Source organism: Prunus mume, linkage group LG8 (genome assembly GCF_029339155.1).
Source record: "Prunus mume cultivar Tortuosa linkage group LG8, ASM2933915v1, whole genome shotgun sequence".
NCBI classification, from domain to species: Eukaryota; Viridiplantae; Streptophyta; class Magnoliopsida; order Rosales; family Rosaceae; genus Prunus; species Prunus mume.
The window spans coordinates 10,185,866-10,210,548 of record NC_142705.1 but is presented as its reverse complement, the minus strand read 5'-3'; the positions used below and the strand labels follow the sequence as shown (position 1 = coordinate 10,210,548).

General features: G+C 36.7%; 5 protein-coding genes and 2 pseudogenes across 6 annotated transcripts; 3 read left to right on the top strand and 4 right to left on the bottom strand.

Moving 5' to 3' along the window:
* Window positions 1–583: 583 nt before the first annotated feature.
* LOC103339677 (large ribosomal subunit protein uL1z) lies at window positions 584–2,850 on the bottom strand. The gene is made up of 6 exons (XM_089043099.1): window positions 2,739–2,850; window positions 2,595–2,642; window positions 1,877–2,096; window positions 1,579–1,744; window positions 955–1,160; window positions 584–834 (listed from the first exon to the last, which is right to left on the bottom strand). Exons 2-6 carry the CDS (start codon window positions 2,597–2,599, stop codon window positions 781–783), a joined length of 651 nt encoding a protein of 216 aa, XP_088899225.1. The 5' UTR covers window positions 2,600–2,642; window positions 2,739–2,850; the 3' UTR covers window positions 584–780.
* Window positions 2,851–3,383: 533 nt separating this feature from the next.
* LOC148914698 (uncharacterized) lies at window positions 3,384–4,183 on the top strand. Its single transcript, XM_089043282.1, has 2 exons — window positions 3,384–3,671; window positions 3,896–4,183. The coding sequence occupies exons 1-2, from the start codon at window positions 3,384–3,386 to the stop codon at window positions 4,181–4,183; spliced, it is 576 nt and encodes a 191-aa protein (XP_088899408.1).
* Window positions 4,184–4,189: 6 nt separating this feature from the next.
* On the bottom strand, window positions 4,190–6,647 carry LOC148914697 (uncharacterized; annotated as a pseudogene).
* Window positions 6,648–7,732: 1,085 nt separating this feature from the next.
* Window positions 7,733–9,620, bottom strand: LOC103339678 (cytochrome b-c1 complex subunit 9, mitochondrial-like). Its single transcript, XM_008243010.3, has 3 exons — window positions 9,393–9,620; window positions 8,737–8,784; window positions 7,733–8,034 (listed from the first exon to the last, which is right to left on the bottom strand). Exons 1-3 carry the CDS (start codon window positions 9,510–9,512, stop codon window positions 7,984–7,986), a joined length of 219 nt encoding a protein of 72 aa, XP_008241232.1. The 5' UTR covers window positions 9,513–9,620; the 3' UTR covers window positions 7,733–7,983.
* Window positions 9,621–13,033: 3,413 nt separating this feature from the next.
* Window positions 13,034–17,871, top strand: EMB1345 (Transducin/WD40 repeat-like superfamily protein). The gene is made up of 10 exons (XM_008243011.3): window positions 13,034–13,500; window positions 13,588–13,734; window positions 13,847–14,065; window positions 14,198–14,262; window positions 14,645–14,710; window positions 14,858–14,929; window positions 16,146–16,208; window positions 16,491–16,566; window positions 16,797–16,880; window positions 17,615–17,871. The coding sequence occupies exons 1-10, from the start codon at window positions 13,309–13,311 to the stop codon at window positions 17,684–17,686; spliced, it is 1,056 nt and encodes a 351-aa protein (XP_008241233.2). The 5' UTR covers window positions 13,034–13,308; the 3' UTR covers window positions 17,687–17,871.
* Window positions 17,872–18,190: 319 nt separating this feature from the next.
* On the bottom strand, window positions 18,191–19,364 carry LOC103339680 (protein BIC1-like). The gene is made up of 2 exons (XM_008243013.3): window positions 18,743–19,364; window positions 18,191–18,368 (listed from the first exon to the last, which is right to left on the bottom strand). Exons 1-2 carry the CDS (start codon window positions 19,219–19,221, stop codon window positions 18,332–18,334), a joined length of 516 nt encoding a protein of 171 aa, XP_008241235.2. The 5' UTR covers window positions 19,222–19,364; the 3' UTR covers window positions 18,191–18,331.
* Window positions 19,365–21,891: 2,527 nt separating this feature from the next.
* Window positions 21,892–24,646, top strand: LOC103339681 (putative pentatricopeptide repeat-containing protein At5g52630 pseudogene; annotated as a pseudogene). The gene has a single exon (XR_016122559.1). The product of XR_016122559.1 is annotated as a putative pentatricopeptide repeat-containing protein At5g52630 pseudogene (transcript).
* The last annotated feature ends 37 nt before the right edge of the window (window positions 24,647–24,683 follow it).

Genomic DNA, 24,683 nt, shown 5'->3' with positions numbered 1-24,683 from the left:
AACATGGATATCACTATTTTGCTATACTCATCAATGTAATTTTATGATGTTCTGTTATCAATTTAAATGTTTTCTAGGACAAAAAAAAAGTGTTGTTGAAATATCATATTTTTCCTGCTCGAATTTATGTACTAGTAATCTAATTCTGGTTTCATGTTCAGGTTACAAGTCCAACTTCCAAGTGATGTAGGTGGTACAGTTTTATAAGTTCTTTCATGGTCAAACAATAGGTTGCAAGTGCTTTCATCCACTCCCTTCCCAGACAGCTGACAGGTGAACTAGAAGAATAATGGTTTATTTGGATAGATTGTATAATTCTGTTGATGTAATAACAATCGCTTGTACTACCACCAGTGAGAAAATTTCCTGTACTTGCAGGCTACACATGTAGCAATTTTGCAATCACAACTATAGCCTAATTAATTACCTGCAAAGTACTTTCTCCAACCCAAGAGCAGATTATTTAACAAAAGTAAAAATCCTGCAATTGCGACTTTCGAATTTCGCTTCAAAACCCACTAATCCTTTTATCACAATTCTACCACAGCATCCCAAACTGAAAGAACCAAATCAAAAACAGGCATCGGGGGTGAAGAAAATTTCTTTCAAAATCTTCCAACATTCGTTCAAACCAAAAATACAGTACTCATTATAATTTAAACAAAGAAATCAAAGTCAACAAAAACAAAAGGGAACATAAAATCATCTGCAAAAAATGTCTTAATTAAAGTTCTGCTAATGCTTCCTCCACTACAAAAGTCTCTGATAGAGCTTAAGAACTTAGTAGATACGGATTGCTTTCCCCATGGTACTTTTCAGGTTCAAGGACCTCACCTATTTGCACATGCAGACAAAAGAACAAAATAAGTATCATTAGTAAATGGGACAAAACGATATAAACATACATATATTGAGTACCCAAAAGGTTTAACTAGGATGGAGCCATGAACTTACATTCTGCCAATTCTTCTTCAATAGTGAAACTAAGAAATTGACACTGAGTTGTACATTCTGAAAAATCTGCTTCTCCTCCATAGCCAAATTCCCCACAGCAACACCCATGCAAAGAACCTTCTTAAGTTGGAACTTCACCATTGCTTTGGTTTCATTCACTTTTGCCTCCAAAGATTCCTGGTGACTCACCAATGTTGGAAACTTACCTGCACTTTGGCAAAAATACTAAAGGTTACCAATCTATATCATATTATCTAATTATTAAACTAACATGCTTCTTGAAACAACCAAATCTCCAAAAGATGGGAGGCAGAATAGCTACAAATCAGGAATATTGAGAATTAAATTCTACCAGAGATTGCTCAGAAAAATGTTCCACGATATGATCGAATAGATTTGGAAAGACTCGACAAAATTAGTTAGGATGTCATCTCAGGAAATAATTTTTTTTCCCATGGTCCACAATTAATACAACTTTGAGGGTTGATACTCTAGTCAGTATCAAGATCACATTGACGAGTTTTAAGCCACCAAACAACATTTGAGAATAAATTAGAGAAACCAAAAGTTGAAGCTTAACCTAACAGTTAATTATAAAGTGTTACAGGCGCTGAAATTACTTGCCTGCCTTATTAAGACCAGGGCCTAGAAGACGAGGAATTTGCTTAATGACAGCTTCAGAAGCTAAAAATGCATGGTATTTCTTGGCAAGCTTCTTGACCAGTTTCTTGTTTTTGTTAAGCTTTTTCAAGCTTTCCACATCCATGTAGTCCAAACCCATCTTCTCTGCCTGTAGTAAAATGTAGCAGATATGTTATACATCTACAAGCAAGTTTGACTTACTTTTAGTTTGTAACAAATGCACCGACATAAACACACAAATACCAAACTCATAAATAGTTTGCCCAATGAACCAATTTACCTCTTCAACATGCTGAGCATCCCCAAGCATGCAAACCCTCATCTTAGGACGAGGAATATGTGGAAGCCTGACAGAGCCACTGAAACGCTTATCCTTTTGTGGGTCATAGTTCTTCAACCCAATTTGAAGCTCAACTGTCTCGGTGAAATTTCTCTTTTTAGTTTCTGAGTTTGTCTTAATCTGAGCGATGGCCTCTCTCAGCCCGTCACTTGAGAGCTTACTGTTAACAAAGATGTTAAAAATATAAACTTTTGCTAGTTGATAACAAAAACTGATACAAGAAGCAAATGTATAATTATTTTTTAATCATCTTGAAATTTATACCATCATTGATTGAATAAGCTCGCTGTCTTTTGCCCCCAACAACCCCCCACCCCCAAAAAAAAAAAAAGCCAAGTGACCAAAACCCACCCAGGCTTTCAGAAAAAGCTACAACAGATATACCTCCCAGACTATTATGTTATACATTTCTGAGGACTACATCCCTAATCACGATTTCTAGCCACTAAGCACTTTTCAACACCAGATATAAACAGATAAACAAGTTCATAAGCACCCATATAGCAGGAGCATTAAGCAATCTACTAAAACAAAAGCAAAAATGTGAGATTTTGGGCTTTCAGAGACACCAAAAACTGCTTCCAAAATCCAAATCAAGCAAGAAGCCAAAAGCAATTACGATCTGATGAACAAAACGAAAGGGGAAAAGCGCAATTACCTCATGGTTACAGCCTTGTCCTCGCTGCAATTCCTGTGCAAATACTTCCTACAAAATGAGGAAAACAAAAACAAGTGAAACTTTTAGCTAAACCGAAATGCTGAAGTCGCATAAGAGAAAACTCTAGTGGAGGCGGAAGAGTACCTTAAGAAAGAGAGCGAAACCCTAGAACAGGATTTGCAGGGCTGCTGCTGCTGAGTGAGGCAAAAGGCGGAAGGGAACTTTGGCGCTTTATAAAAACCCTAGCTGCTACATTTAGTTAGAGCATGTCCAGCGCAGGCCCATTTGCCAGGCAAGAGGCCCGTTTGCTGGGTTTTGGACCTCCAGTGTAGAAGATGCAGCCCGGGCAACTCCTAGGTCCCACCAGCCCGGGTAAGCCCAAAGGCAGCTCTTGCTTGGGCTTCAGCCTGAGGGCACTAACATCAGTGAGCAAAAATCGAATCTCACGTGCCAACAGTAAAAAAAATTGACTTCCACTCGATGACGTCCACTTGACTTCATCCCTGACAGAATTCAACGAGAAAATGCCACATGTCGCAACCTAGATGCTCCAATCTTTTTTTAGAAATCCGACGGCCCTCCTTTTTTTGGCTAAAAAATTTTTGGATTTTTTCCTTATAAATACCTAACAATTTTATTCACTTTCCACACCAAATCTTCATACAATTTCTTCTCCTTCCAATATCTTTTACTTTCCACACCAAATCTTCATACAAACTCTTCTCCTTCCAATATTTTTTACTTTCCACTCACATTTTTCTACTACTTTCCATTTTTATCAAAAAACAAATGGCATCTTCTATCGAAGCCGGAGGCGTGTGGACAACTCAGGAAGATATTGCGTTGTGTCAGTCTTGGGTGAACGTTAGTCGTTGCCCTGTCACGGGCAATGAGATGAAGTTCTCTCATATGTGTAGAAAAATTCACGGAGAATTTTGTCAAAAATCGGGTTCCATTCAGACCGAAATGGCATTGTCTAGTAGATGGAAAATTCTGAATAAAGAGTTAGGGAAATGGAGAAATGCGTTGACAAAAGCAAGGGAGAACATTCGAAGCGGTCAAAATCTATCCGATGAGGTAAAATATTTATAATTGCCATTTTAATCAATTTAGTGTAACTTTTTTTTTATTGCATATTCTTTTTCTTTTTCTTGCATAATCTTTATTTTTATTTTTTTTGCATTTCCAATTTGTCTATATTTTTTGCATAATCAATTTTTTTCTTGCATTTCAAAATTGTTTATGTTTTCTTGCATAATCTTTTTTGTTTTCTTGCACTTCCAATTATTTATTTTTAATAGATCATACAAGCACAAGTTTGGTTCGATGCCATGGGCCAAGGCAAAAAAAATTTCTTGCATCACGAATGTTGGGAAGTTGTGAAGGATTGTTCAAGATTCAAAATTTTTCCCACAGGTCCAGCGGTTGTGTTGAATGAGACGCCGCTCCACGATTCGCCATCAATTGATTCGCCATTGGACTCCTCAATGGAAACGGAGTCACTACTCCCGCGTCCGTCGAGACCTATTGGGAGAAAAGCTGCAAAAGCCAATAAAGGGAGCACTTTGAACAATGAATGTGTACAGTAGGGGTTTAATTGGCCTATGCCCTGATTTCCTCCATAATTGTTGGCTTGGCATTGGTGATATGTAATTGTTATAAGCCCTATCATAAGCTTCTTTCTTATACACCTCATTCACATAAGTCATTGGGCTCCTCTGTTGCCTTGATATAGCAGTCATGCTATGGCAACATGGGATGCCACAGAGATCCCATTTTCTACAAGAGCATGAGTGAGTATTTAGATCAACTTCATATTGCCCACCAAGCATATGAGTGACTTGAAACATGTTTCCACTTGCATTCTGTGCAATGCATGAGCCACTCTCTTTCAAATTCTTCTCAATAATCTGAAATATCCTTGGCCCAACTCTTTGAGCCCATTTCACCTCATTTTGTCTTACAACTCTCAACATCAAATAGGTTATGATCCTTTCCACCATCGTGATTATTGATTTATCTATTGCCTCCAAAATTGTTGAATTGAAGCATTCACATAAATTGTTCAGTAGAATATCACACTTGGGCCCAATAGTAAAATATGACATGCTCCAATGAATTGCAGGCCTATCTTGAAGCCATGCAAGAGCTAGGGCAGATATTTCCATAATATTGTCTATCTCAACTTTCCACCAAGGTACTTCTAGCAGCAGCTTATAGCCTCTGTTTAAGTGTCAAACTACCATGCCCAGTAAGTTTGAAATTATTATGCAGATGCCTTACACAATGCCTATATTCAGCATCTAGCTTAAAGCCTCAATTGCTTGCCCCAGTCCGTTTTGTTTGTCAGTGATAAAAACTCACTCATTTCCAATGCCTTTTACCCCAACATCATTGAAGAAAATCTCTAAAAACCATGTTCAAGTGTCTCTGCTTTCTGTCTCCACAACAGCAAAAGCTATTGGGAACATGACATTGTTGGCATCAATCCCAATAGCACTTAAAAGTTGTCCTGGATGCTATCATTTGATGAAAGCCCCATCAAAACTAACCATGGTTCTGCATCCTTCAATAAACCCCTTCCTCAGTTGATTAAAACACATATAAAGCCTCTTAAAAACTGGATTATCTCCCATCAATGATGTCTTCACTAAAACTGTACTTCCTGGGTTTTGCCTTTTAAGCTCCTCACAATAATCCCACAACTTTGAATATTGTTCTTCAATGCTTCCTTGAATCCTCTCCTTTGCCAAATTCTTTGCCTTGTAGCATTGGTCCCTAGTAACATCTATACTGTAATGTTTCCTCACCAATGTCATGAACTCAGCAACTGACATGTTATGGATTGGTTCTGAGATCCTCATCAAACCTTTTAGCCAACCATTGTGAAGTGGCAAACCTGGTTCTTTAAGATCTGCCACATGTATGAATTGGATGGTATGTCTTCACTCTAACAGTGGGCCATTTCCCAACATGTGCAGCATATAATAACCAAGGACAGTCTTCAAGTTTATCTTCATATTCATCTTCACCCTCTTGACCTTCTTCACCCTTACCATGCCTCTGACTCTTATCACTCTTACTATGACGTTTTGCCTTATCACCCTTAGCATGCCTCTTTGCTTTTTCACCCTTAGTAGGCCTCTTTGCCTTATCACCCTCCTTATTACCATCATATACCAGCCTCACCCTATTAGGGTCATTCTTCACAAACCTTATTCTTTTAACACACCTGCATGCATAGTACTTTATGACCTCTCTACATTCCTGCATATTAGGAAACTCCAAACCCAAGTGGAATTTTGGATCTAAAAGGTCATGTTGTTTATTATACTGCTTGAACTTTGGCTGCCTCAAACCTCTCTTCTTCCCATCTTCATCTCCACTATCTTCATGCAAAATCTCTATGTCTGATGTATTATAACCATCAGTGTCACTCTCACCTGGTTCTTTATGTCCATCATCTTGCTCTTCAGTTACAACATACCTATGAAAATTCATGTTATCCTCTTCATCACTTTGCTCAAACTCACTATCTATGAAATCATCATCTTCTTCCTCATCCTCCCCACCTTGCTCAGCTTCATCACTTTCTACCTCAACTTTTTCCTCTGCCTCACCAAATTCTTCATTTATCTCAGCATCCACGAACTCATGTTGCCCATTTTCTTTATCATCATCATATCCAGGAGCAGTGTGTTCGTCTTCATAATGTTCATCATTTTCACCTTGTGCAAAGAATACTGGGGATTGAACATTTAGAGGCCTAGGTGCTGGATTGTCAATTATGTATAACACAAACAGCTATCTCGGTTTCACCAACTTCAATGCTCCAAAATAATCCTTATATGTCCTAATTTCAACCCAATCATTTGTTTTGTGCTTGTAATAGTATTGAATGTTCTGCTCATCATAACCAATGTGTTTAACCAGTTCAAATAACTCAAGCATTGAAACCTCATCTGCATCTTGCCTATCAACCCATTGTACAATACCTCCCACATATAAACCATCAACAAAGTAGCCCCCATGGTGTACTTCAAGTGTGAACATGTCAGGATTAGCTGCACAATAATAAATTTTCTTATTAATTTACTATCTACCCTATATAGTACAATATACATTTACTATCTACCCTATACAATACCATATACAGTACATTACTATTTACTCTATAAAATACAATACAAACTCAGACAAAGAACCTGACAAACAATAAACAAACAACATGCGTAGGGACCACATTCACAACCCAACTTAAGTCTCAGTCAACAAACAACAACCATAGGGACCACTTTCTTCCTTTTATTATGTTTTTTCATCAAGTCCAGCAACGAAATCCGACAGTAAAACCCAAACAATTGTATCAAACAAATTAAACTAAAGTACACTACTTACTGTATATGGGAGCTTCCCCACCATCTCTGATTTTCATTCTGCCTTTACTGTCGCACCTTCGTTTGGAATCTTCAAGTCACAAAATATCTCCCAAAATCGAATCTCTCAGTCGCAGTTTGTCTTTCTCAGGGGGGTTTTCGATAGTCGATATAGTCCAGGAGGGTTTTCGACCGTTTACCCTTATTCAAATAGAAGGATGTGTTGTAAAATTTACGGTCTAGCCTATTGAAAAATGATTTTAATTTGCAATTTGTGTGCAAAAAAACCTCCTTCCATTCCAAACTTTGCCCAAAAAATAAACGTTTTCTTTTTATCAATGGGAAAAAGAGAATTGAACTAGGGATCTTTTGGCAATTCTTTCAAGAAATACCGCTAAACTAATTGCTAATCGGTAGAAATTGGACGTCCAAGTTTACAATATGCCTTATACCATCATGGAAAAAAATTCCTAGAAATATAATCATCCAGAGTTAGACATTGGTGCTTATAGAAAGGAGTTTGTTGTTGACACTCTGAGTTCGACTACATTGTTGGTTCTTCAATTGATATATGTATATATGTATGTGTGTGTGTATATATATATATATTTATTTATTTTGCTAAATTGAATTCTAATGATTGTGTTAAACAAAATAACCTGGTCCCTATTGGTTTCGTTATTTGGAATGTATACATGGCATATGGGAGTGCAAGTCATAGTCAATAATAAAGCAACACAAACAAACCACTAGAGAAGCAGAAGGCCAAAGAATCAAAATCTCATAACAAAAAAAACAATACCATTGTCAGAGTCAATCAGTCAATGTGGCCGCGCGCGCACAACTGATTCGACACTTAAAAACACTTAGTTGATTATAACATGGTTGATAAATAAGCTGAATCCGCCCAAACTTATTACAAAAATGAAAATTGCTACCTAAAGCATGATTGCATGCTCCAACTCTCCAAAAGTATGAAAACTTTAAGTCACCGAAGAGAAGCGTTGATGATCTCATTCTTCCGACGGCCTTTGCCCCAAAACTGAAATGTCTTCATATCGTTTCTGCACAAAGAAAGAAAACACCACGTTCAGATGTAAAACTCGTAAGGATCTCCAGTTACGGCGAATCAAAATTGAGAAATTCTCACAAGTACATTAAATATTGAGAACGCTGTAAACCACTTGCTGCCAAAGTATCTCAACTGCAAAGAATGCAAATGCAGAACAATATAAATTCCTATGGAGGTGGAAAGCAACAGAACTGATCTCAATCGTGGCCAGACTAATTTAAAAAAATTCCAATTGGTTTGATGCAGGTGAGGTCTGCAAGGAAGAGCAAGAAATGCCAAATAAACATTCCCCAGAAACTTGTATCCAACAAATAGGGAAAGACGTGTTCCTCTATAAACGGCACTGACTAAACTCTCTCCCAAACACGTACATCCAGGACATATGCGCACAACCATATAAACATGTTCAGAACCTCCAGCCCTGGGCTAAAAAGTGTCTTTAGTGAAAAACCAAAAAACCAGCATGCATTAACAGAAGGGCGAATGGGTAAAAGCAATACGTATGGTATTTACAATTTTAGATTTTCACCCAAATCTGTATGCAACCCATAAAGCAACACATAGATACGACATACATATAATTCTTCAAGCCTACATATTATTTCCAAACTGGAAATGCACAACATAATAATATACATGGATCAAGTGCATGCAAACTACCAAAAGTAAATAAACTATAAAATAGCCGCCATACCCCAACATTGTTGTACTCCCACAGCTTATGAACTCCATAATCTACAGCCTGAAACCGGTAAATCAGGTACGTAAGAACACTATGATATTTGTTCTTCATTTACAAAACAACACAAATCAAATGACACTCAGCTTATACACCAAAACAAAAGCAAAAAAATTCAGCAAGCAGAGAAAGAACTCAAACAGGAATATGCATATATCCCAAAATTCTGAAAAATACTTAATCTACAACTGAAATACAAAGTTCCAAGAAATGCAAATCCAGTCACTATATATGAGCCTCGACTTGATGAATTTAGCAACTCTACGTTAACATTGCATATATGAACAGATATGAAACCAATTTATAGAGTTCGAGGTAGAAAAAGAATTGCTAAAAATCTATTAAATCGCAATAAACAATATCAAATTTCATCACTAACACAATAATAAAAAGAACCGCTCCCGTTTAATTCCAAGGCCAATCAAATAAATACCACAAACTAAACTGAAATCTCTGAACTTCATACTAGACTAAGTTGACCTAATCGCAAATCAATCACCTTTAATTTCCTCAGATTTCCTAGCAACCAAACAGATCATAAGAGAGAGAACGAAAACTAAAAGGAGATGTTCAGTGAGGAAAATCATAATCTAAAGCTGCAAAAGGCTCACCCGCTCGCCAAGGAAAGCGCCGGCGATGACAAAGGTGACGTAGACGGAGTTGCGGCGCATGATGACCCTGTAAATGCCTTCGAAGAGGCCTCCACCGCTTCTTCGAGCTGCTGAATTCATGGCGATCTGTGCGAGTCTCCTTCACTTGCTTCTGATTTGAGCTGCGAGGTAGGATTTTGCAGAGCTCTGGCGTCGTCGAAATGGGAACGAGACTTGGATGAGCAATATGCTTTTGGATTTGGGAAACGGGTGGTTTGGACCGGTCCGCTAGAGTGTTGCAACGGTGTGGCGCGGTTCGTTTGGACCGGGGTTTTGTGGGCTTTCAGGTATTCGACCATGTTCACCAATAGTGGGCTTAACAATCATTAAATTGATGCTTCATTTTTTTTTTTACTCCCAATAAAAAAAATATTTAAACATAGGAAAAAGATTTTGAGTGTGTGTAAATGGATTTTGGGTGTGTTTATATGTTTAAATAGTGCAATAATTTCAACTCTCATTTTGGGTGTTTTAGTGTAATGGTGTATGGTACGTACTGTGGTGCTTTTTCGCCCAATAAAAAAGAGTGTTAAATTTCATAATCTAAGAGGCTGTATTTAATTAGGATTATAAACCGTTTAAAAAGATTTTTAAAATCTGGGTGTATTCAATTTGGATTTAAACAAACTTTAAAAGAGGTTTTACAAGTCTGGGTGTATTCAATTCCGACTTGTATGAACTTTTAAAAAATCCATTCAAATATGAGTGTATTCAATTAGGATTATAAAAAAGTTATCAAATCTAGGTGTATTCAAAAGGTCATATATTTGCAAGGATTTCATTAAGTGATAAATTTTCGTAGGTTTTAAGAAGAGAGCTATAAATAACAAATGCCATAATAAATCCAACCTCCCCCCAAGTATTTCATAAGACGTTTTTCTCTCCCCCTAGCTTTTCTCTCTGTAACAGAAGACTAATAGCTTCCTTTCTCCATCTGTGAAGGTATGCTCCTATTGTTCTTCAATACCTCGTTGGGTTTTCTTTTTCCATGATTTTTCTTCATCATGTTTTCCTTGTTATTAGGATATAGTTTGGGGCACTGGCGGACCTAGAAATTTTTTAGCGGAGGTGCAATATTGACTAAGTATGAAAAATGGTTTTTCGAAATAATCATTTTTTCAAGATAATTTTTGGCGGCTTTTATTCCTTACACATCAAATAAGAAAACTTGATTTTATGGGATTTTAGAATGAAGTAGACTTAATGAGCCATCATTTTTAGCCTAAATCGTATTTTGCACTAAAACCGAATTTTCCTATTTTGATTTGGTGGGAATTTGATTTTCTAGTATTTTTATTTGAATCCAAATGAGGGGTACTTCCTTATTTACATAGTAAACTTAAGTAAATGGAGTAATATAAACATAAATAAAAGTAAAAGGACAAAGACATTTACTTAAATGTTGAAAATGGAAATAAGGTAATCTGTACACCATTTGAGCAAAGGGGCAATTTGAAGCACCTACAATGATTTTTCCGGCAAAGGGAGGTGCAGCTGCACCTCCTTGCGCCTTACTAGATCCGCCAGTGGTTTGGGGTTAGAGTTTATGCTTGTTACTAGGGTTTTCGTTAAACATAATTTTATTTCATGATGTTGAAAGAAAAGATGTAATGAATTTGGCTTTTTATTTCATGTTGTTTAAAAATTTATTCACGTTGGTACAAATCAAGTATCAGAACATCTCTTAAAATTGGATCACCATTAGATACATTGATAGCAATGCTACTATATAAAATAATTTTACTTTGTATACTTTCCATCTTTTTTTATTTATTTATAATTTGTTACGTGTATTATTAATAGAGACATTGATAGGGAAGAGTTTAATAAAGTCATGGCTTTGATGAGATCTCAAAGCAAACAAAACAAGGATGGCCACATGCTCAAAGTTTCTGTAGAAGACGGAGGCCTACTTGAGCACTTCTTTGGCAAAGATGGCAAAAAAAAGTCTCACACATGAAACATTTGAGTTTTTTTCCTCTGGCAATCAGCTGATCTTTTCCCATTTATTTTTCTTCTATTGTTTTCTGAATTTGAAGTCTGGAATAAAAGCCATACAAATCTTAAGAAAGTTTATTAAAAAATTATATAGAAGTCTTCTGAAAGTCTATCAAGTTCTATACGAATTCTAAAGTTCCATCCAGTTCTATGAAAGCTGGCACTTAAACAAATTTTTTTTAAACGCACTAGAATCCTAATTGAATACACCCCCCAGTAGGGTATTTGGTTACCCGCTCAAATTTCAGGTTGTGCTTACCCAGTTGTTCTAAATAAATTAATCAAATGATCATGTGTCAAACATTTCTAGAGCGGAAGGATTCAAACCTTTGGATAATGGGACCAAAATCCGTTGCCTTAGCACTTGACCAAGCCCATTTATAGTCAACACTAATATTGGTACCAGTTAAGGGTGCAAGTTGAATTGGAAATTCTGATTCCGACCGACTCCAATTCAAAATTTTCCGATTTTGGCAAGTCGAAATCAATTCTGACATCTGAAATCCGAAATTCGAAAATTCCAAAAAACAATGGATTGGAATTGGAATGTATTTCAATATTTTGAAACTTCCGAATTCTGAAATATATTGAGGTTTCAAGCTTAGACTATAGATAATGACTAATTTTATGTTGAATTAAATAGGACTTAAATGGCCAAATAGACATAGACGAGTAATTTCATAAATAATAAACTAAATATAAGTAGTAACATATAATAAGTTTCAAACTTTTCGTATGATTTTTCATTTTTGAGTCAATTTTAATTTTTCAAATCATTGGATATGAATTTTAACTATTTTTTGAAATTTCCGAAATATGTAAGTTTCAAAAATTTCCAAAAATTCTTAAATAGAATGAATGTTGAAGTTTCCAAATTTTTTGAAATGGAATTGGAAAAGAATTTTTATTTCGAATTTTTTTGGATTGGAATTCCATGACAAGGGCTTGTCTACGGTAGTGATTGATTAATTTCAAAGGGAGGGCTCCACATAAGCTGTCAAGAGTGACTAGTTTAGGTTAAGTAGTAGGGACTCCGTTCACGGGACCTTGGAGGGTTAATAAGCCAATCCTCATCTTAGAGCTAGAGATATGGAGTGTGAAAAGTCGAAATGGAATGACCTTACTTTTTCTTTTTCTTTATTTATTGTTAATGATGGCTTAATTAAGTATAGTATTCGATCTGGTTCGTTCAAAAACCAACCCTAATACTAATTGTTCATCAACTCCGGTCTAAATATCTATTAGAAGGAGTTGTTCATACATAAAATCATAATTATTGATACAAACCTTTTCTAAATAAAAAAGAAACCCTTTGACATAATATAAGCAGAAGTGGTGTAGATTATTCAAAAATCATAGTCGATGTGCTATATATATATTGTGTTGATTGTGCGAGATCATTGACAAAATCATAGCCAATAACTTAATATGATTACGGTTTGAAGGATAGCCACACCTTAGTTTAGCATTCCACAATTAACACTCAAACTCGTTTAGGTAGTTAGTCATGAATACATCGAAAAAAAGTAGCATTAGGGAGACTTTTTTTTCTCTGAAGAAAATATGAAAAATAAAACAAGTGACTACATGCATCAACATTGTAATTTTTGCCAAAAGGAAAATCAAGTGCTGTTTGCTCCTGACTCGTGGTCCACACAGAACACACAACGCAAGAGTACAAACACCAACTAAACTCGTCAACGCGAGCACAGAGAGTATTCATTCACCTCCCACCGGCTGTCAAATCCTCGTCTTGCCGACTCGTCAACACCGTAGTGGCGTAACCCAATACCCCAGCTTTTCACTTTTCTTCACCACTTTACTCTTTAACTCTCCTTCCAATCCCTTATTTTCACAAAGCTCACAACCCCACCTGGCCATGGAGTTAGCAAAAGGACTGAGAGAGATTCAAAAGCTGGAGGGTCACACAGATAGGGTCTGGAGCCTCGCATGGAACCCAGTAACTGGTGTTGCCGGAATCCCCCTTTCCTTCGCTTCATGTAGTGGTGACAAGACCGTCCGTATTTGGGAACACAACCCCTCTAGCTCCACTTCTTCGTGGGATTGCAAGGTTACCCATCTTTTTGTTTTTATTTTTTATTTCCTTATTTTGTTAAATGGGACAATTTGTTATGGAATTTTCAATTTTGGGTTGCAGGCAGTTTTGGATGAAACTCACACTAGAACCGTCCGATCGTGCGCTTGGTCCCCATCTGGGAAATTTTTGGCCACTGCCAGCTTCGACGCCACCACTGCAATTTGGGAAAATGTTGGGGGTGATTATGAATGTGTGTCCACTTTAGAGGTATGAGGTATCTTTGTTAATGGCATTGAAAGATTCTCGCTTTACCTCAATCGATCAACTTTACAAGTTGGGTTCTTTTGGTTTTCGTTAGTAAAGGTGTTTTTGTGTACAGGGTCATGAAAACGAAGTGAAAAGTGTGAGTTGGAATCCATCTGGGTCTCTGCTTGCGACTTGTGGCCGGGATAAAACTGTATGGATATGGGAAGTGCAACCCGGAAATGAGTTTGATTGTGTTGCAGTGTTGCAAGGCCATACACAAGATGTGAAGATGGTTCAGTGGCATCCAAGCAGGAATCTTATATTTTCTTGTAGCTATGATAACACTGTCAAGGTAAAGTTTAGAGTTTTAAGTGCTTTTCCTACCTTCCCTACTACTGTCCCACAAAAATGATTATTTTTTCGTTAATTATGTATCAAGAAGATTGGATACTTTTTTTCTGATGCCGTACAATATTTCTTGCAGATATGGGCAGATGAAGGTGATGATGATGATTGGGCGTGTGTTCAAACATTAGGTGAAACTAACAAGTACTACGTCTTAGCCTCTCTGTATCTCTAAATTTTCTGCTTCATCATTCCTTCTTCAGAATTATTCCCTTCTTTTATGTAATAGTTTCCATAACGTGTGTGTAGTTCTTCTCTCCGAAGCGCCTTATGGTTAATGAGGTCATGTTTCTCACTAATTGATTTGATATGGACGACTAAGAAGTGCAGTGGGTGCAATGCATCTGAACTGTTCATAATTTAAAAGAAATATGATCTCATCTAAGGACTACAGGATATTTTTCTTTTTAATATGATACATGGCCTCTTTTGATTATTCTGAACCAGTTGAGTTTGTAAAACTGCTAGCAATTTTTGTCAAAATATATCTTTTAGTCTAATTCAGCTTAACCGGTTTTCTTGTTAGTGGTCACTCTTCTACTGTCTGGGCTTTATCGTTTAATGATGGTGGAGACAAAATGGTTACCTGCAGGTAAGCAGAAGTGTTTTCTCATTTTTTATGTTTCATTGGTTTTGATTCCAAAACACCATTTATAAGAGCATCTTTGCAAAACAGAAATTTGAAGTTTTGAACAGTACTCAAAAGGAGAAATAAAATAACAATGTGCTGATTTTGCAGTGACGATCTTACTTTAAAGATATGGGGAACAGACAATGAAAAGATGCAATCTACGGATGACTTTGTACCATGGTGAGGAACATGCTGCATTAGAATGATTTCTTTTCATTTTAGAATCCCTGAATTTGGTCTTTCAGTTATGTGAATTATTTGATCTTGTTTTAAATATTTTATTAACCAGATGTTATAGGTTTTGTTTTAGAGCGGGGATATTTAATAGGTTGTACCATGACATATCCATTAGACTCAGCTTTGACCAAAAAAAAAAAAAATCCATTAGACTCAGCATTAGCACTGGGCAGTGATGTAGGCTACATTTGCATTTACAGAAATAGATGAATTTGAATAGCCTCTTTTTCTCTCTCTCTCCCTCCCTTCCCTCATATATTCGTTTGGATTTATACTTCTTTTTGTTTCCTTTATTTGCTTATGAGTTTTGAGTTCCTCTTCATAGTCTTTCTCTAATGTTGAACACTCAAGCGTCCTGACACTTGCACTCTCCACCATTGTTTCTGTGAATACGATGCTTTCATATTCAATTATATGTGATCGTTCACGCATTTGAAACTTTGTATGTGTCCTAGACAGACAGTGCATTGTATAGAAAGAGAAGGGTATGTGTCATCCTGGGTTGCCCAAGTAATTTGTCGTTTAGCTGTCCCAAAAAAATATATTTTTTTCGTTTTGCGAATAAGTCCATGTTGAGCTTGAAGTAAGGGACATATGTGCATGATTGAAGATAAGAAAATCATCTACATGATCTGACCTAGCTATTATTGCCTCTTACATGAATGAATTTATTATTTTCAGAAGAATGTGCCTTCAATGGGTTGAAAAATTTGAAACCAGGGGCCATGCCATCCCCACATTTAGTTGGGTTAAAAAACTCTTGGTCAAGATTCCTAATTGTGCCTGGTAGTCAGAATATGCTAAGTTTACCTGGAAAATTTTGGAGGGTTCTCATTTTTTTTTCATTTTGAAGTGTGTTTGTTTGAGATGTTTCTGGGGATTTATAGTTACAAGTGCTGTGTTGTTTTAGTGTTATTGTAGTTGCAACATAGAAGTCAGCTGCTTTTGAATGGAATTAAATAATGTGGTTCTACTCTATGTGTTGATAACACTGTTTCATTATCAGTTCCATGGAAAATTGTTTTAGATTCATTTAGTATGAGTCCAAGGAATTAATTGAATAAATGATTTGTTTGGTAGAGTGCTAACATTTTGGTTGTAATTCATTTGTGTTTTCTTGTCGCACTGATAAGATGATTCTCTCTTTTGGTTTTGGCAGGAGACATCTTTGCACTCTTTCAGGTTATCATGATCGGACAATATTTTCAGTTCATTGGTCAAGGTAATGGAACCAAAGAAATAGTTCCAATTGTTCAGGGTCTTTGGTAAAGATTATAAAATATAAGAAAGAATAAAGATGAACTATTTAATAGGGAAGTTTACGGGAATTACTTAAGATCTTTATTCAATATAAGATAGTGTAGCAATCTGCGCAAAATGTAAGGTAAACATGGCTGCATTGGTTCGATTGAGTTTACTAGTTTAATCAGTTTATTGTTTGATTCACCAAATAAGATTTTGATTAATCCCAAATATTGATTTATATTTAATTGAAAAATGACAGGGACAATATCATTGCCAGTGGAGCTGCTGATGACACGATAAGATTTTTTGTGGAGAATGATGATAAAGATGGTTTGGTATGTCATAATCTTTCACCCCCATTAATTGTATTAGAATTTGTATCACCAGTGAAATGGCCTAATATCTCAATTAGTTGTGACAGCGAATTGCTAATAAATATTCTCTAGAGCTTGGTGTGGACCAATTAAATTAAGCTCATTGAGCGCTTTGATGATTGGAGTGGCTCTGTTATTTGCTTATTTGGTTTGGGGAGTATTAAATAACCCAATTGTGTGTTTTCGTTCAGGTTGATGGACCTTCGTATAAATTGCTTCTGAAAAAGGAGAAGGCCCATGACATGGATATAAATTCGGTGCAATGGAGCCCTGGGGTAAGATTTCTCGTTCTGCAGATCATTGAAGTTCTGTGAGGTCCTGTTGTTTTCTCTGTGAATGGAGCTTTTGCCAGCTTGGACTGCGAATTGAGGCTTTCCAGCTTGAACTCTAGATTTCTGAGGATCTACTAGAGTCCAGTATTCTTGTGTCTAAATTTTTTGGTAATTTGTCATTCAAGGTCCACAAGAACTAGGTTCTATGAGTCTTATCTAGTTTTCTGCTACCATTACCTATACTCAAATGGCTATCATCACTTGTCCTGGTTCTGTCACCATACTTTCTGCTGTGACTGCTACTATTACCACCACACCCCTATCATAGTCAATACTACCCCTACAGAAAATCATCAAGGACCCCACGGCTATCATTTCAAGCATCACCATTATCACGCTTAATGCACCAGCACTACCACCAAGTTGAGGACTGCTATGGTTGCTGAGTACTAGTGATGTTCTGCGTAGTTATTACCTACTAAATAATTTGCACATGATACAATTATGGTTGCATCAAATTGCTCACAGGAGCTCTGTTACCGTTTTCCCTTCTCTTTGGATGACTTAAGTTTGTCTATGCTCTCTATACATTAATTCTTTTTAAGTAGTCATGTGAGTGAGAGAGATTGCTGAATTAACAGGTTACCATGTCTGGAGGAATTTAATTTTTGTATACGAAGTCTAACTTTCATGCATGCACTAACATTTCCCTTGTACATTGCTGTTGAATTTTTCAGGATGATCGGATTCTTGCTTCTGCAGCTGATGACGGGACGATTAAAATATGGGCGCTGACATCTGCAGGCTGATGAAGGAACCGTTTTCTTTACTGTTAGAACAATTGTGTAATTGCAAATGTATTTTCTCTTTTATACTGGTCTCGATTTTTGGAAAAACATGAAGTTTAGTATAGTTAGTGAAATGTGGCAATTTTTAATGTGAATTAGATGTAATGAATCTTTATGAGAATGAAGATGGCGAAGGTTGAAGCTTACAGTTTTGTTTATAGGATGGCTAACAAGATTTGCTTTCAGACATTTCTCTTTCAACTTCTTTCCCTCCTCGCCCTCTCTGATGGCGGATTCCTTATTATCCTCTCAGTTAACAATGAATTCTTACATTGTGTTCGAAAATACGATGTCTGGCTTACATGTGTTCTGATCACGTTTACAAACAACATTGTCAGGCAGTATCCTCTGTTAGCTGTATATAGAACTGTCGGCCTATTCTCTAGTTGCTTAAGCTTTTATGACCTAGTGGTTGTCAAACTAACTAGACTAACTAAGCTGACTGGCCGACACCGAACCAATGGCTGTGGCGATTTCTCGAACGGTGTCCGCATGCCCAATTTGTTCTTCATTCACAGGTGGGTGTATGCCCCCAAGAGGACTTAAAAAAACATCCTCACTGGTGCATCTGACAAACAATCGTTCAGAGATGATTGATTTCTCCCTTTATTTTGGTGGTGTTTGTTTGCTGACAGCAAACAATCTATAAGATAAAAACATCAAACAATCCATGCAATAAAATTAGAAAGAGCTTTATATTTCAGAAATTATGTACAATCCCCGAATGACATATAGCTAAAGAAAATGATAAATGGACCTATTCATGAAAAGCCCAATTTCTAAAGCTGGTTAACATGCACTTGTCAGAAAATGCACTCTTTTGGGGCAAATAGAATCATTTTCACTTACAGAAGCCATTCCCATAATATATATATAAATTTATAATGTTTCATGTATCAATAATCATAAATATTAAAATATAAAAAAGAGCTTGTATATGATCATAACTATAATTAAAACAAATATAAAGATCTCAGAAAAATGAGAAGATTAATTATTATTGTTATAATTCAACACCTGTTTTCTATTCTTATTCTGGCTGAGTTTTGTCTCCTCCCCTCCTCAATCAAAGCAGAACGAGCAGACATAATCCCACTTGGGAACAAAGAAGCATCAAAAGCAGAACAATCAATCCAATCTTGAAGCAACTCCTCCTGCCCCCATATATCAGGTATCCAAACCCGGCCAGCCACCTCAACCCTATGCTTTTTCAACCTCTCACGTCCACTGTCTGCATCAGCCACATTACTTGGTTCGTGATCTACAACAACAACATCCCCAGCAGCAGAAGCCTGGCCTTCCAAAACTGCAATTTCTTCACTGCTTGACCCATCATTTTCATGCCTCTTTGGTGATGTGCTGCCTTGCTCCATGCAATTGATGTTAGACTTGGAGATTTCCTCAGGTTCTTGTAGGGTTGGAAGAGATGGAGTTTTTTGGTTGATGGGTTTTTCCAAAGGGACTTGGTGAGCCATTTGAGATGGTTGTTTTCTCATTCAGTAGGGAAAATGGAAATGAAAAATGTGTGCAAAGCTAGCTAGGTGGTGATTCTTCTTCTGCTCCTTCTTCTTCTTCTTCTCCTTCTCCTTCTCCTTTTCCTTCTCCTTCTCCTCCTTCTTCTTCTTCTTCGTGTTCAAACTTTTTTCAATTGATGTTCTCTTGTTGAATGGTAGTGTGCACAGGGATATAGCAAGCTGGGGGGGATTTAATTTGCTTCTGTTAATAATGCAACTAGAATGGGTGGGGGGGTTAGTGTACACGTCAATGCTTGAAGTTTTTTTCTTCTTCTTTCTTTTCTTTTGTATGGTTAGTGACAATAGTACGTGGCTTGGTTGAGATTTGCTTTGAAGTCCTATTTGTGTGGCTTAGTTCTTGTTTGAAAATGCAAAAAAGAAAGGCAAAAAGGGACTCTCATAATAATAAATCCATTGGGACTAGCGGGATTCCTTGGATGGGTTTTTGGAGGATTGTGAGGTTGATGTTGATTTGGGGCCGCATATAATAATAATAAGACATTGGTTTTTTTTTTTTTTTTTTTTTATCAAAATTAAGAATGGAATGAGTTTTTCTCACGCATATATTGTTAAAGTTATTATGAAATTTCGAACTTGAGACCATTTGATCAACAAAACAAAGTTATTTTCTTACTGGTCTAAACTCCATTGACATGCATTTGGGTTTGGGAGTTGGTTGTGAAATTTTATTTAGCGAAAAAAGAATTATAAATTTAATGATAATTTGCACACTATTCAATTTTATTCAATACAAGATGGGGACCTTCTTGGGGTTTTCAAAAAGATATTTTCTTCTATTGTACACCATCACTTGCTAGCAGCCTTTGGTTTTGTTTGGTTTGATTTTGTTCTCCTTTGGAAAAAAAATTTGGTGGAAGTTCTCCTTTGAAATTTAAGCACTCAAAACACATCACACAAACAGGTGACATAACACGAAAAATCATTTCACAACTAATTATTTTGGACATAAAAGGAGAGGAACAATATAATCTTCGTACTATCAGACTGGTAAGAGTGCATTATGCACATGGGCATCTTTCTCTTCAAGGCCCCATGTTGTCATGTCTTTCTTGTTTTGTCTCTTGATATGGAAGAGCTCAATTCAGAGGAGTTCATTCATTGTGCACAAGAAGAGGGCAAATGACTTTCCTCGTATATCTATTGTTGTTTTGCAAGAAAGATATTACAACGTTGAATCTCAGACTTACTAGATCTTTAGTGTAATTTTTACAAATACCGCATGAATTATTAGGGGTACGTCCAGCCGTAAATTAGATTATATTTCAAGGAATTAAAAATAGATATTAGTACCAACTAAGTCTTAATTTAGTGATACTTCTTTTTCTAATGTTAAAAATGTTTTAAATTTGAATCTTCGTTTTCCGTCAGTTAAAATTGAAACCCTGAATTGCATCCAATAAATGTTACTGTGAGTCCTCCGTAAGGGTGAAGCTGTGTGTTGTAAACATCACAAAAACCCAACCCAAACATATGTGGATGCCTATGACTCTGGAAATCAATAATAGTCTTTGTGAAATGGTGCACCAACAGCTATTTCCATAGCCACATACAGTCTGCCAAACCCAAAGATAGCCCCACGGCAAAACACTCCAAATATGGGACAAGATTGAGGAGATGTAGCCGCCACCAACCACTTATAATAAAATAAAATCATTCATGAAAAAAGATTAAATGACATAAACCACTCAAAAATTGGTGAACAAATCAGATAATAAAACAAGAGTTGAGAATTTTTCCATTTTAGCCTCATGTCTGATAGTATAAAAGTGATAAACTATAAAGTGCATCGTTATAGGGGCAATGTCAGTTTTATTTTGTTCATCGTCTTTCTTATTGTGGGGCATTGGAGAATCTGGACCACTTGTGACACTTGATGATAGTTTGGAACAGATTTTTATTTTGTTTATTGTGGAAATTTTGAAATGTTTTTTTTCGCTCTCATCTCAATTATGTCTCGTGTATCTTTGAGTAGGTTGCCGGTGTGGTGTTTATGTGCACCACACTTATCTTTCCAAATTTAATATGTATAGAACAGAAGTTTGAAACCCTACTTCTTTTGATAAAAAAAGAAAGACGGATTTTATAAGATGAATGATCTTTTGCAATGCATTTGATATGACATGCTATGCTATTAGACAACCAAATTATGTATCTAAATTATTGATGATGTTAAACGAAACCTATCTTTGTAAATTCAACATGTAAAGAAAGGACGTCAAATTGGCTTCTTGATTTATCATTAATTTATCTTCCTAATGTTGGAAGATGTTAAAGTTTGAATCCTCCTCTCTATTGATTAGATAAAAGAAGACGAGTTTTCTAAAATGAGTGATGTTATCTGGCAAAATATTTGACATGATATGCTATTAGACAACCAAATTAAGAATCTAAATTATTGATGATAAACGAAAAAAAATAAAAAATTGTTGATCATGTTAGTTAAATTGGTCTAACAATATAAAATACCCAAATATTTGTTGGAATTTTAAAAGGTTTTAAAATTTTAACTGTTTTATTTATTTTTATTTTAGTTTTATTTATTGTGGGAGTTATAAATATTTAATACCCAAATATTTAGCAAAAAAATAAAGTTATTCTATTTTCTGAGGAAGGGACATATGGGGCATAATTCCATTTTCTTAAGCAATGTGTAAAGCTTTTCCACAAAATTTCCATTTCACCCCTCTATGAATTTTCAAGCGGTGTGCCGTTTTGGCGGGCACATGCTCCAGGACACCACCACCTTGGCGCAAACTATCCAAACCTACGCACGAACCAAGCAGCTAAACAGAGGCAAGGAGCTCCATGCTCAGCTTCTACGCACCGAGTACCCGCCATGCATTTTTCTCGCCAACCACCTTCTTAACATGTACTCAAAATGTGGGGAGGTCGACTATGCTCTCAAAGTCTTCGACAAAATGCCTCTGAGAAACTTGGTTTCTTGGACAGCAATGATAACTGGGTTTTCTCAAAACAGGAGGTTCTCTGAGACTTTGAAAACTTTTTCCCAGATGAGAGGTGCTGGAGAGAACCCAACCCAGTTTGCATTTGCAAGTGTCATCAGAGCTTGCGTGTTTCTTGGGTCGATTGAGATTGGGAGGCAAATGCATTCTCTTGCTTTGAAATTGGGCTTGGCTTTTGAATTATTTGTGGGTAGTAATTTGGCGGATATGTATTGGAAGTTCAGGTTGATGGCTGATGCTTGCAAGGTTTTTGAGGAGATGCCGTGTAAGGACGCAGTATCGTGGACTTCAATGATTGATGGATATGCAAAGAATGGTGATTCAGAGGAAGCTTTACTAACTTATAAGAGGATGGTTAATGATGGGATTGTTATAGATCAACATGTTCTTTGTAGTGCGTTAAATGCTTGTTCTGCATTGAAGGCTTGTAAGTTTGGAAGTGTCTTCATTCAACTGTTCTGAAGTTAGGACTTCAAGTAGAGGTTTCTGTGGGCAATGCTCTGACTGATATGTACTCGAAAGCAGGAGATATGGAGAGTGCTTCAAATGTGTTTTGGATTGACTCTGATGGTAGAAATATTGTTTCTTGTACCTCTCTGATTAATGGTTTTGTTGAGATGGATGAAATTGACAAGGCTTTTAGTTTGTTTGTTGACTTACAGAGGCAGGGAGTTGAGCCTAATGAGTTCACTTTCTCTAGCTTGATCAAGGCTTGTGCCAACCAAGCTGCACCTGATCAAGGAATCCAGCTTCATGCTCAGGTGGTTAAGGTTAATTTCGATAGAGACCCTTTTGTTTATAGTGTTCTTGTTGATATGTATGGAAAATGTGGGTTGCATGATCATTCAATCCAAGTGTTTGACGAGATAGAAAACCCAACTGAAGTTGCATGGAATTCATTGTTAAGTGTGTTTGCTCTTCATGGCTTAGGAAAAGAAGCCTTGGAAACATTTACTAAAATGGTAAACAGAGGAGTGAAACCAAATGCAATAACATTTGTCAGTCTTTTAACAGGGTGTAGCCATGCTGGATTGGTAAAGGAAGGTTTAAATTACTTTCATTCTATGGAGAAGAGATATGGCATGGTGCCTAGAGAAGAACATTACTCTTGTGTTATTGATTTACTTGGTCGGGCTGGAAGGCTTAAAGAGGCTGAAGAGTTCATAAATAACATGCCAATTCAACCAAATGCTTTTGGGTGGTGCTCTTTTCTTGGGGCTTGCAGGATTCATGGTGATCAGGAGAGGGGCAAACTTGCAGCGGAAAAACTGATGCAGCTTGAACCTGAGAATATTGGAGCACGTGTTTTGCTTTCAAATATATATGCAAAGGAACAACAGTGGGAAGATGTGAGGAGTGTGAGGAAGAAGATGAGAGATGGCCGCATGAAGAAATTGCCTGGCTATAGTTGGGTTGATGTTGGAAACAAAACCCATACTTTCGGAGCCGAAGATTGGTCTCATCCTCTGATGAAAGAAATTTATGAAAAACTTGATGCTCTTCTTGATCAGATAAAGGAAGCTGGATATGTTCCACAAACAGATTCTATTCCACATGAAATGGACGAAAGCTCGAAGGAAAAGCTTCTTCACCATCACAGTGAGAGGATAGCAATTGCATTTGCACTAATAAGTATGCCAGCTGGGAAGCAAATAATTGTGAAGAAAAATTTAAGGGTGTGCTTGGATTGCCATTCTGCAATCAAGTACATCTCCAAGGTGGTAGGAAGAAAGATTATTGTTCGGGATAATAATCGATTTCACCATTTTGCAGATGGGTTATGTTCATGTGGAGATTACTGGTAGTGTTTCGAAGGCCGATTCATTTCTAAAGGGATTATTGCCCAGAACCATCTTGTTTACTCACATGAGTTTTCAAGGCACACAAGACTTGTCTGCCTGGTTTCTGAGCGTGCGCACCAACAAGAGCTTGTCTGACAATCTTTTGATCCAACTAGTAGGGGAAGAAATGTAAGATGACTTGGTCATCAAGAAGGAATAATGGGATTTTAGGCTTTGATTCAGAAGCATGCAAGGAGACAAGCCTTTGCCTTGGCCTTCATCTTGATCATGGAAGGCAACTAACCCTTTGCCATCAATAATTTGGCAGCCATTGGTAGGCGATCAAAGAGAAACTTAATTTAGATGGCCCAGATCATTATGATTACTGAATCTTCAAAGAATCGAGTGGAGTGTGGGGAATTCAATCACTGCTGGTGGAGACGCAAATCATTATGATGATTGAATCTTTATTGTTCAACTAAGTGACCCAGATTTCATAATTGATTAATGAACTCACAGTTTGTGTTTCACCCAACAAAATGGGGGAGTCTCGTGTCTTTCACCCAACAGTTACTTCTGAGATGTAATACCTCATTGAGAAATATAAATGGCTGCGCTTCTTGTTTGAGATAGTTAAAGAAAGCGTAAATTGAGAATCAGATATCGGACTTCTGAAGAT

Excerpts from the sequence above, each read along its gene's own strand:
- LOC103339677 (XM_089043099.1), bottom strand. Across the intron at positions 1,745-1,876 it reads ATGCTCAGCATGTTGAAGAG|GCAGAGAAGATGGGTTTGGA; the intron begins GTAAATTGGTTC and ends ATTTTACTACAG. Across the intron at positions 1,161-1,578 it reads CCCTGGTCTTAATAAGGCAG|GTAAGTTTCCAACATTGGTG; the intron begins GCAAGTAATTTC and ends GCCAAAGTGCAG.
- LOC148914698 (XM_089043282.1), top strand. The coding sequence starts at position 3,384 with ATGGCATCTTCTATCGAAGCCGGAGGCGTGTGGACAACTCAGGAAGAT. Across the intron at positions 3,672-3,895 it reads GTCAAAATCTATCCGATGAG|ATCATACAAGCACAAGTTTG; the intron begins GTAAAATATTTA and ends TATTTTTAATAG.
- LOC103339678 (XM_008243010.3), bottom strand. The coding sequence starts at position 9,512 with ATGAATTCAGCAGCTCGAAGAAGCGGTGGAGGCCTCTTCGAAGGCATT. Across the intron at positions 8,785-9,392 it reads GCGCTTTCCTTGGCGAGCGG|GCTGTAGATTATGGAGTTCA; the intron begins GTGAGCCTTTTG and ends TACCGGTTTCAG. Across the intron at positions 8,035-8,736 it reads GGGAGTACAACAATGTTGGG|AAACGATATGAAGACATTTC; the intron begins GTATGGCGGCTA and ends TTCTTTGTGCAG.
- EMB1345 (XM_008243011.3), top strand. The coding sequence starts at position 13,309 with ATGGAGTTAGCAAAAGGACTGAGAGAGATTCAAAAGCTGGAGGGTCAC. Across the intron at positions 14,711-14,857 it reads GACAAAATGGTTACCTGCAG|TGACGATCTTACTTTAAAGA; the intron begins GTAAGCAGAAGT and ends CTGATTTTGCAG. Across the intron at positions 16,209-16,490 it reads TTTTCAGTTCATTGGTCAAG|GGACAATATCATTGCCAGTG; the intron begins GTAATGGAACCA and ends GAAAAATGACAG.
- LOC103339680 (XM_008243013.3), bottom strand. The coding sequence starts at position 19,221 with ATGAGAAAACAACCATCTCAAATGGCTCACCAAGTCCCTTTGGAAAAA. Across the intron at positions 18,369-18,742 it reads AGAATAAGAATAGAAAACAG|ATTGTTTGCTGTCAGCAAAC; the intron begins GTGTTGAATTAT and ends TTTATCTTATAG.